The 12,148-nt window shown below is 35.8% G+C and overlaps 1 protein-coding gene across 1 annotated transcript; it reads left to right on the top strand.

Annotated features, from left to right (window-relative positions):
* The first annotated feature begins 1,945 nt into the window (after positions 1-1,945).
* scd (stearoyl-CoA desaturase (delta-9-desaturase)) lies at positions 1,946-9,586 on the top strand. Its single transcript, XM_056469691.1, has 6 exons — positions 1,946-2,155; positions 2,985-3,214; positions 5,375-5,505; positions 6,387-6,592; positions 6,784-7,016; positions 7,535-9,586. The coding sequence occupies exons 2-6, from the start codon at positions 3,004-3,006 to the stop codon at positions 7,732-7,734; spliced, it is 981 nt and encodes a 326-aa protein (XP_056325666.1). The 5' UTR covers positions 1,946-2,155; positions 2,985-3,003; the 3' UTR covers positions 7,735-9,586.
* Positions 9,587-12,148: the final 2,562 nt, after the last annotated feature.

A 12,148-nucleotide genomic window follows, 5' to 3' on the forward strand; every position in this document is an offset into this window, starting at 1 on the left:
GATATATAACAATATAAAATAATTAATATATAATATACATTTACTGTATATTTACTGTTACTCCTCATTTAAAATAGATTACAATAGTTTGTTTCATGGCCAGGATTCACATTATTCACATAATATTTACACATAATTTTTACACATAATACCAACATGTTTTTAGGAATAATAATAATAATAATAATAATAATAATAATATATATATATATATATATATATATATATATATATATATATATATATACAGTTGATATCAGAATTATTGAATTTTTTTCTTCTTTTTTAAATATTTCCCAAATGATGTTTAACAGATTCAGGAAATGTTCACAGTATTTCTGATAATATTTTTTCTTCTGGAGAAAGTCTTATTTGTTTTATTTCGGCTAGAATAAAAGCAGTTTTAAATTGTTTAAAACCATTTTAAGGTCAATATTATTAGCCCCTTTAATCTATATTTTTATTCGATAGTCTACAGAACAAACCATCCTTATACAATAACTTGTCAAATTCCCCTAACCTGCCTAATTAACCTAATTAACCTAGTTAAGCCTTTAAATGTCGCTTCAAGCTGTATAGAAGTGTCTTGAAGAATATCTAGTAAAATATTATTTACTGTCATCATGACAAAGATAAGCTGAGTTATTAAAACTATTATGTTTAGAAATGTCTTGAATATATTAGTGATGGGCAAATATTAACCGTGAATCCAAAATAAAACTTTGTGTTGACATATATGTGGGGGTATTATATTTATTATGAGGATGTGATACACACACAGAAACAAAACTACAATGCAGTTTTGTTACATACATATTTATTTGTTTCTTCATTTTCTTTTTGGCTTAGTCCCTTTATTAATCAGTGGTCGCCACAGCGGAAAGAACTTATCCAGCATATGTTTTACGCAGTGGATGCCCTTCCAGATGCAACCCATCACTGGGAAACATCCACATACACACTCACATTCACTACAGACAATTTAGCTTACCCAATTCCCCTATAGTGCATGTGTTTGGACTGTGGGGGAAACCGGGAGCACCCGGAGGAAACCCACACCAACACGGGGAGAACATGCAAACTCCACACAGAAATGCCAACTGACCCAGCGAGGACTCGAACCAGTGAGGCGATTGTGCTACCCACTGCGCCACCGTGACACCAATGCATATATATTTTATATCTGAATATAAATAAACCTATTTTAAATATATGCATGCAAGTGTGTATTTAATAATACACCGTACACATATATTATGTCAAACTTTTATTTTGGATGTGATTAATCATAATAAATCTTTTGTCCAGCAATACTATAGTATGTACGTGTATATATATATATATATATATATATATATATATATATATATATATATATATATATATATATATATATATAGTATTTGTTTTTCATATCATAGAAGTCAATGGTTACAGGTTTTCAGCATTCTTCTAAACATCTTCTTTTGTGTTCAACAAAGACTAAATGGTTGGAAATGTCTTGGAGAGAGTGTACATTTTAATATGTGAGTAAACTATTCCTCATTTTGCTTCATTTTACATTAAGAATGGATTCAGTTCACTGTAAAGTATAGCCTATATTTGTTGTATATCATTGCATGGCATTGCATGATGTAATCGCAATCCCTGAATGACTCATATGCATTTATATTTCTGACACTGTAAAGCATTCGGAAAACACCCGGGGTAACTGTAGTTTAGGGTTGGTCAAAATAGCCACTCTTCTGCCAGTTCTGTCCTTATCAGTTAATCAGTATAAAATAATTTAAGTTCAATATATGGCATTTCCAAATACTGATGTGTAAGTTATTATGAAACATCAGCTGGAGCTCGTGATTGGCTGGAGGAGAGCGACTCCTCGCCGGTGGGGTGAGCCGGTGAACTATAAAAGCACCGGGCCGGTTATGCTCAGTTATACGGATGCTGGAGAGTGAATAAATAAAGGCGAACATCAGATGAACATCAGCCAATCAGAAGGATCACTGTACACGCTTTGTCCAATCAGAGCGCGTTATTCCTAGGATTCGCGACATCACCATCACTGAGAGACGCAGTTGAGTTTTATACGGAGTTCGGAAATTGTTCTTCCTGAGACGGCTTATCTTGTGCGGGTCCACGTGTTTAGAGCAGTTTGGTGAGTGTTCATTCCTATTAAACGCTTTTGTGATGTGAGCCGGGTTACTTTGCTGCTTGAGTGCTTCTGGTTCTGCTGTGTCCGCTGTTTTAGATCATGCACTGAAATGACAGAACTTCGTGTTTATGTTTTGTAGTGATCGTATTATCATGTTTGATCATGCATTAACACGAATGACTGAAGGATGCGTTATTATTATTGTTATTATTATTAGTCATGCACTTAGCACTGGAATAAAATAAGTGTGTGTTATGTGATCATCAACACGTTTGAGCATGTACTATACACGAATAAAACAAGTGTGTGTGTGTGTTTAGTGATCATTTTTGAGCATGACCACTAGAATAAAACAAGTGTGTATGTTTGTGTGTGTTTAGTGATCATTTTTGAGTATGCACTAAACTCTAGTATGAGTAAGTGTTTGTTTAGATGCCATCGTTAATCATTTTGAGCATGCACTGAAGACTAAAATAAACAAGTATTTGTAATGATCATTATTATCAGTTTGAGCATGCACTGGAATAAATTGAGTGTGTTTAATGAAAAAATAAGCATGCATTAAACATAAATAAGTGTGTTTAGTGATCATCATTGTGAGTTTTGAGCATGCACTGAACACTAGAATTAAATCAGTGTGTTTAGTAAAAATTGTTAAGCATGCATTGGACCATAGAATAAAATAAGAGTGTGTTTAGTGATCATCATCATCAGTTTTGAGCATGTACTGAACACTGGAATAAAATATGTGTGTGTTTAGAGATCACCATCATCAGTTTTGAGCATGCACTGAACACTAGAATGACAGAAATGTGTGTGTTTATGTTGGCAGATTTATCATCCTCATCATCATGCCTGATTCTGATGTGAAAGCCCCAGTCTTGCAGCCCCAGCTGGAGACAATGGAGGATGAGTTTGACCCCTTATATAAAGAGAAACCAGGCCCCAAGCCTCCTATGAGAATAGTGTGGAGAAATGTCATTCTGATGAGTCTTCTGCACATTGCTGCGGTGTATGGACTCTTCCTGATCCCGTCTGCACACCCGCTCACACTCCTCTGGGGTAAGTATCAGACACTCACACTCGATATTACTTTTAACGGACAGTTCACACTGAAATTTAAATTTACCCCATGCCCTCTCCCTGAGTTTCATTTTCCATTGATAAACAAAAGAAGATATTTTGAAAAATGTTGTAATCATTGACTTCTATAGCAGAAAAAAACTATATCGGTGTCTAAACAGGAATTCAATACCTTTTAAGAGCTATTTTAACACTGTTTCCATACATATTAAGACCTCATCACCACTTATGGTTTCAACTGGTAACATTGGTCACATTTATATATTACTGTATACTGATTGTAAAAAAACTCATCCTAAATTAAAACATTATAACACACTGAATATAAATACAGGCAACACGGTGGCTCAGTGGTTAGCACTGTTTCCTAACAGTAAGAAGGTCGCTGGTTTGAGTCCCGGCTGGGTCAGTTGGTGTTTCTGTGTGGAGTTTGCATGTTCTCCCCGTGTTGGTGTGGGTTTCCTCAGGGAGCTCTGGTTTCCCTCACAGTCCAAACACATGTGCTGTAGGGGAATTGATTAAGTAAATTGACCATAGTGAATGTGCATGAATGAATACATGTATGCGTGTATCCTAGTACTGGGTTACAGCAGGAAGGGCATCCGCTGTGTAAAACATATGCTGGATAAGTTGGCGGTTCATTCCACTGTGGTGACCCCTGATTAATAAAGGGACTAAGCTGAAGGAAAATGAATGAAGCCCTGAGGATAATGAATGAATATATATGATAATCCAGCAGGGGGCGCCTATAGAACAGCAACAATAACAGCGTTGCCTTGGTTACTGCAGTAAACAAAGCAGCACAAAGTCAAATCTAGCAGGATTTCATAAACTACACACAGCATACCAATATTCGCAGATTAAATTGAGGCAAACTTATCAAATAACTGTACAAAAATGTAATACCATGTAAAATAGGATTTAGGACTTAATATGTTGAAGGGCCTTACTCTAAATTGATTCATCAACATTTAATGCTGTTTAAAACCCTGCAGACACCCCGTATATACTTAATTTATATGAACACAATATTACACGCCCCTACAGACATGCCGACAGAAACATGAATAACATCTCGTGAGAAAGTTCATATGAGTAACCAATACACATGTGGTCAATATATATTAAAAATAAATAAATATATATATATATATATATATATATATATATATATATATATATATATATATATATATATATATATATATATATATATATATATATATATATAAGTTAGGTGATTTTTAAATTTGCAGAAATGGTACTATGGTGGCTCAGTGGTTAGCACTGTGGCTTCACAGTCAGAAGGTTGCTGGTTCAAGTCCCAGCTGGGTCAGTTGGTGTTTCTGTGTGGAGTTTGTATGTTCTCCCCGTGTTGGCGTGGGTTTCCTCCAGGTGCTCCGGTTTCCCCCACAGTCCAAACACATGCTCTATAGGGGAATTGATCAACTAAATTGGCCGTTGTGTATGAGTGTGCGTGTGAATGAGTGTGTATGGGTGTTTCCTAGTATTGGGTTGCAGCTGGAAGGGCATCAGATGCATAAAACATTTGCCAGAATAGTTGGTGGTTCATTCCACTGTGGCGACCCCTGATAAATAAGGGACTAAGCTGAAGGTAAATGAATGAAATGGTACTATATGGTGATATATATCATTATCATCATATGAGATGACAGCATATTTACTTGTTTGTTGTCTCTTTGGTGCTATAAATTTATTTATCACTTTTTATTAGATTAGATTAGATTCAATTTATTGTCATCACACATGTACAAGTACAAGGCAACGAAATGCAGGTAATTTAATGCTGTTGAATATAGCTTCATTGTGGACTGATGTTCTGGCTCTATAAATTAATTGCACTGTGCCAAATGTGCTTTTGTGAGTGAGCCATAATTTTTTACCTTACTTTTGAACTTTTTTTTCTCAAATGACAGGCTTGTGCGCTCATTTTCATCACAATATACTACAATATCTAATGACAAATGTGTAGTGGAAGGTGTGTGCACAGCTGAATGAACCCTTGTGTTTAAGTGATTGTGATTAAAATGCATTAAAATAGAGCATTCAGTGACTCAAAGTGAATCTATTATTTTTTATAACATAATATAATGAATGTCTGTTTGTTTTTGTGTGCAGCTTTTGCGTGTTTCGTGTACGGTGGTCTGGGCATCACTGCAGGCGTTCACAGATTGTGGAGTCACAGATCATATAAAGCTTCTTTACCTCTGCGCATCTTTCTGGCCGTCGCAAACTCCATGGCCTTCCAGGTAATCAACTGAAGTACAATCCACTCGCCAGCTGCAACACACAGTTTGATTTGAGTCAGTTAGACATATGCTGATATTCAATAATAGTGCAGTATAGCAAGATAATGAACATGTATCACATAGTGTTGCTCAACATTAATCATGATTAAAAGTTTATTATGTACATAAATAAAAACAAAACTGTACAGAACTTTTGTTTGCACAGACATTTAAATATATATTTTATGTGTATCATATATAGTTTATATCTAAATATAATATATGCATGCGAGTATTTATATGTGTATATATATATATGTGTGCGTATGCATGTATGTATATGTATATATATGTATATGTGTGTGTGTGTGTATGTATGTATGTATGTATGTATGTATGTATGTATGTATGTGTGTGTGTATATATGTGTGTGTGTGTGTATATATATATATATATATATATATATATATATATATATATATATATATATATATACATACACACACACACACACACATAATATACAAAACACATACATGTTATGTCAATACAAACTTTTATTTTGGATGCTGTTAATCCTGTACATATATAACTGATATATATATGTGTGTGTGTGTGTGTGTGTTTTGTAAACGTATTGTGGATATATAAATACTCGCATGCATATAATAGAGAAATTTATATTTAGATATAAAATATATATGATACAAATGAAATATGCATTTAAATGTCCCTGCAAAATCAAAGTTCTGTATATACATAAACACACATACATATATACATACCAGGGCCTGAGAAATTTCAAAGATGTAATCTGTAATTTCTCTGCCCCTAGTGGTGGGAAATACAATTGCACTCTTATTTTCTTCTCATTAATAGGGTTTTCTCTTCTTCTCCTCTAGAATGACATCTACGAATGGTCCCGGGATCACCGTGTGCATCATAAATACTCCGAGACGGACGCCGATCCTCACAACTCGAACCGAGGGTTTTTCTTCTCTCATGTCGGCTGGCTGCTGGTTCGAAAACACCCAGAAGTCATTGAGAGAGGACGCAAACTGGAGCTCTCTGACCTCAAGGCTGATAAGGTGGTCATGTTTCAGAGGAGGTGAGTCTCGCATTATACAAACTGTGCTGTTAGTTCTATGGCTGATTCTAGAACAATTTGCATCTCATTTCCATAGACCTTGTTAAGGCTGCACGATATTGGAAAATCTTGGGATCTTTTGTTTTGAATTTATTGCAATATGAATAAATGATATGGTGTTATGTGATAACAGTGTCTGATTTACTCCACAGATTCTACAAGCTGTCTGTGGTGTTGATGTGCTTCGTTGTCCCCACGGTTGTTCCCTGGTACATGTGGGGCGAGTCTCTCTGGATTGCGTATTTCATCCCGGCGCTCCTCAGATACGCAGTGGGCTTAAATTCTACCTGGCTGGTCAACAGCGCCGCACACATGTGGGGAAATCGGCCCTACGATGGAAACATCGGCCCCAGGGAGAACCGATTCGTCACCTTCAGTGCTATAGGTATGTCTGATAAACAAACATTCAACACATTTCTAATCATAATAGTTTTAATAACTCATTTCTAATAACTTATTTCAGTAGTAACATGGGTATTCAGCTTAAAGTGACATTTAAAGGCTTAACTAGGGTAATTAGGGTAAAGTTAGGGTAATTAGGCAAGTCATTTGTATAACAGTGGTTTGTTCTGGGGTCAATCCAAAACTGATATTGCTAATAATAATGGGGGCTAATAATATTGACCTTAAAATGGCTTTAACACTATTAAAAACTGCTTTTATTCTAGCTGAAATAAAACAAATAAGACTTTCTCCAGAAGAAAAAATATTAGAGGAAATACTGTGAGAAATTCCTGAATCTGTTCAACAGAAAATTTACATTTAAACTTCATATTATAGACAATAATATATAATTAAATCACTTTTGTGTGTATATATATAAATAAGAAATGTCTATTATTATGGAGCGTAAATATATTTAAACACCTCAGTACTAACACTTTTATTTGCATTGTTTCTCAGGCGAAGGTTACCACAATTACCACCACACGTTTCCCTATGACTACTCCACCAGCGAGTATGGATGGAAACTCAATCTGACCACCATCTTCGTAGACACTATGTGTTTCTTGGGTCTGGCCAGTAATCGTAAGCGTGTGTCTAAAGAGATGATTCTGGCTCGGGTCAAGCGTACGGGCGACGGCAGCTACAGAAGCGGCTAAAAAAAACATCCATCTCAAACGAAAACGGATGTCCAGCCCAAAAGAAACGAAGGCCGGTCAAGGCGCTCTTCAATCTCCTGCTACCATTGAATCTATTATTATTATTATTATTATTAGTATTATCATTTTCTTCCCATCCCCGTTTGGAGGGAGCTTTAATACAGGGATCTGAGCTGTTTGTGTAGCGCTTATTCACACTGTGTTTCCGGCTTCCTCTTCTCAGATATTTGGGACGCCCCGCTCTGAGCTCTTATTGCTGACGTGCTAGTTTTTCTCAATGCAGGAGCTAAACGCGGCGCCCCGTCACCCGCCCGCCGGGGCCTTTTTTTGTGTGATGAGCCCGTGCCAAATCTAGATCAGTGCAGTTTGGTAGAAATTCACGAAGATGTTTAATATTTAATTTAATATTTAACAGCTGCACCTTATTGTCTCCAAGCGCCAATGCTTTGTGTTGCGTTATATATTCTGTTTTGTTGCCATACTTGCACAAATTGTTCATTTGTTTTGTAGGAATGACGTTTGAATGGTTTGAATCTGTATTAAGGGGATAGTTCACCCCCAAAAAATGAACATTTATTCAGCCTTAAGTGCTTTTATAGGTTTCTTTCTTATGTTAAACCACAAATAACACTGACTTTCAATTGACTTCCATAGTAGGAATAACAAATACTATGCAAGCCAATGGTTATCGTTTACATCATTCTTCAAAATATCTTCTTTTGTGTTCATCAGAATAACAGAAACTTATAAAGGCCTAAAACAGAGCATTTTTTGGGTGAATTATCCATTTAATAATTATTATTAGTTGATTATTGCACAGATTTGACCTGCAACCGTGAAACGGGTTTAAATATTTTTGATGGTGATATCTTCTTAAAGGGACACTACACCCAAAAATGACACTTCTGCCATTTATTTACTCTTGTTCTTCTGTTGAACACGAATGAAGATCTACTGAAGATTAAAGACAGCCATTGACATCCATTGTATTATTATTTGGTTTCTACTGATGTTAATTTCCAACATTCTTCAGACTATCTTGTTTTGTGTTCAACAGAAGGAAGTCATTTTTTCATTTTTGGGTGAACTGCCCCTTTAACGTCTAATCTGAAAACACACACACACCTATTGTGAGTGCCGCTATCTATAATTTCATGTTAATACATTGATAATTATAGAGAATCCAGAATAATCTGGATGTTTGTGACAGGATCGAATGGTAGAGTTTGCATGAGAATGTTGATTCTTGACTATTTTGTACTGTAAATTGTATAGTTTGGTTTTGTATTGTCATTAACTGTACATGATCATCTTTACTTTTGGGTTCAGATTTCAAGTCTGACCTCCAGTTTTGGAGTACACTGTATTAATGCAGAACTCTCTGAACAGATTGTGGATTTACAGTAATTTATAATAATTTAAGCTCCGATATCATGAGGATCGTGTGTGTGTGTTATGATGCCAAATACAGTTGTGTTGCATGTGAGCCGAATTGTAGCTTTATGTTTAATCAAACATAATGTATTCTCAAATATTTTTCAGTGCTATTTTTCCATATTTGGTTTCATTTGTCAAGTTGTTTGTCATGACATTGCTTTTGTAATTCCTCACAGACTTTATATCGAGTGTGTGTGTGTGTCTCAACCACGACTGTTTCTCTCACACACTGCCTTATTTTTGCTCTGTGACTTGAAATGTGGTTTTGATATCTCCCATGCGGTTTGGAAGAAGCCTTTGGCTCCTAAAACTAATGTGATGCTCCTGTTTGTAATACACCAGCCTGTAATTATGAATAGACTATGGTTTCATAATCAATTACTGGAAATAAAGCCTCAAGCAAAGAGCTTCTAAACCTGTCTGAGTACTGCATGTTATTTCTGATCATCCTGCCAAGTTTTAAAAGGATCATTTTAGCAGATTGTGTATTAAACACCATTAATGCAATATACTCCGGTTATACTTACCTTGACTATTAAATGATGTACATGACTTAAAAGTAGTGTAAATCACCCAGACTGAAATAACGAGCTACATTGGGCATTCCTAATCATTAAAAGGAAGATAATCTGGAAAAATATCAATATAACACACTCACTCCCAACGCTGTTTATATCAAAATTATATCAAAGTTTAGCTGCACCATGTTGGTGTTTCGTAACATCAAATTTTTTAAGAGGTGGGTCATTAGCCAAGAGCTCAACCCCCAACCTTGAGGAGCAGGACATTCACGCATACACTACAGACAATTTAGCTTACCCAATCCCCCTATACTGCATGTGTTTGGACCATTTTACAGTCTATAGTTTGGACTGTGGGGGGGAAACCGGAGCACCCGGAGGAAACCAACACACATGCAAACTCCACACAGAAACACCAACTGACCCAGCCGGGGCTCGAACCAGCAACCTTCTTACTGTGAGGCGAGAGTGTTACCCACTGCGTCGCCGTGCTGCCCAAATATAAGATAAATTTTACAGAAATGTCTTTTTTTAAAGTCATTTAGAGCATTTCTGTCATGTTTTCAGACATGTTAGTCTTATAATTTAGACAACACAATACCAACATCAGAAGAGTTAAAGGGACAGTTCAACATAATGTGAAAACTTACTCAGTATTCACTGTCTCTTAAGTGGTTCCAAACCTGTTTGAGTTTCTTTATTCTGTTGAACACAAAAGAAGATATTGTGAAGAATGCTGGAAACCCGTAAAAACAGTATTATATTATACTGCTATTAACCTATTATTTAATCAAACCCATGTCTAATAAATCCAGGAGTAAGTGACAATTTTGGAGTGGTCTCTTAATTTTTCAAAGCTTTAGAATAAATAGTTATTTTGATTTTTAATGCATTTGTTAAAATTAGAGTTCACCAAAAAACCTAAAAAATATTTTGGAAAATGCTGGTTTGATGGGACCTATTAACCTCTATATTTTCTCTCCAAGCTAAACAACTATGGAAAGCAATATTGACCTTATTCTTCGATGCGCTCCTTTTTTGCGATTGTTTTAGAACTTCCTATTCAGTCACCTATGAGAGAAATAAATGACTAGGGATAATAAACAGCAGAAAACTGTCAAACTACTCGCTCTACAAACAAGTGTTTGCATGACTATACTGACAAAGCAGAATAATTTAATAAGAAAACATCAGTTTGCACCATCAAGCAGCAAAACGAGCTGTTTTTTAACACCTAAAAATGAATAGAAGTGAATGAGAGCGGAAGTCTCGAGCCAAAATCGAGCCCACTCATACGCGGAGAATAAGGTGAATAGGATATATGCAGAAGTATGAAGAAAGATTTTTATTTTTTGAACTGTATGCAGTATTTTCAATGGAGTTTCTGTGCTAGTCTGCTGATCCTGACGGGCGTGTACGTGTAAACGGCGTTTTCATCTTATTTTACGCTTGAACAACTAAATGAATGCCGAAGTCTAACGATATTTAACTGATTGTATTTTAATTACATTACAACATTGATGCTGTAAAAGTAACCGTATAAAATTGAAAAAAGTCACTTTAACAGTCAACCAGAAGTTTATTGATATAGGGGAATTATCAACCTACGTCACACATGACGTCACACGGGTTCAACCGTGCATACAGCTTGCAAAAAAAGACCAGTTGCAATAGCAAACATGTCGTGTTGTGCAGTAGGATAATCGAACAATCGAAAGTCAAAAAATAGAAAACTTAAATTTTACGGTACACCACACTGCTTTCAATGCACTTTTTACAAACCGGTAATTTGCCTATGGGAAGAAACACTAGCTGTGCATATACCTTATGTATCCCATTCCCAGCAACCAGCTTTCTTCAAAATATCTATTTTTTGTGTGTTTAACTGAATGAACTCATAAAGATTTAAAACCACATGAGGGAGAGTAAACGATGAGCTAACTTTAACTTTTGGGTGAATTATCCCTTTAAGGTTTACCTCAGCAGTTCGACGAAGCCAAACCCGAGTGACCAGCCTTTACACCAAGTATATAGACTTACAAAAACAAATACTAGTAGTAATATATGTGTCATTTACGTTCATAAGTCATAAATACGTTCATAAATGACAAACCTTTCGCTATGAACAGACGTGTTTCGGTTACGCGAGTTCCACGTCATGTTTCGAGCGTTAAAGGTTTACCTTCAGCAGCTCGTTTGGACTAAGCCAAACACCAGTTACCATCTCTTACATCAACTATACCACCATAGACGTTTAAAAACAAAAATACTAGTTCGCAATATATGAGTAACCTACGTTTATAATCATAAATACGTTCATAATTGACAAACCTTTCGCTGTGAACCGACGTGATTCGGTTTCGTCGACATTCCATCCGTTGATGATCCTAACGGAACTCGCTTGAGCTTAAACTGTTGCTGTGGTAGCGTTTCAAGCGTTTATTTCCCGCCAATAA

Source organism: Danio aesculapii, chromosome 12, assembly GCF_903798145.1.
Source record: "Danio aesculapii chromosome 12, fDanAes4.1, whole genome shotgun sequence".
Lineage (NCBI taxonomy): Eukaryota > Metazoa > Chordata > Actinopteri > Cypriniformes > Danionidae > Danio > Danio aesculapii.

What these genes read in the sequence shown, in the direction of transcription:
- scd (XM_056469691.1), top strand. Translation starts at nt 3,004, where the DNA reads ATGCCTGATTCTGATGTGAAAGCCCCAGTCTTGCAGCCCCAGCTGGAG. An exon ending in CCCGCTCACACTCCTCTGGG is followed by an intron (nt 3,215 to 5,374) that starts GTAAGTATCAGA and finishes TTTTGTGTGCAG; the next exon opens with CTTTTGCGTGTTTCGTGTAC. An exon ending in CAAACTCCATGGCCTTCCAG is followed by an intron (nt 5,506 to 6,386) that starts GTAATCAACTGA and finishes CTTCTCCTCTAG; the next exon opens with AATGACATCTACGAATGGTC.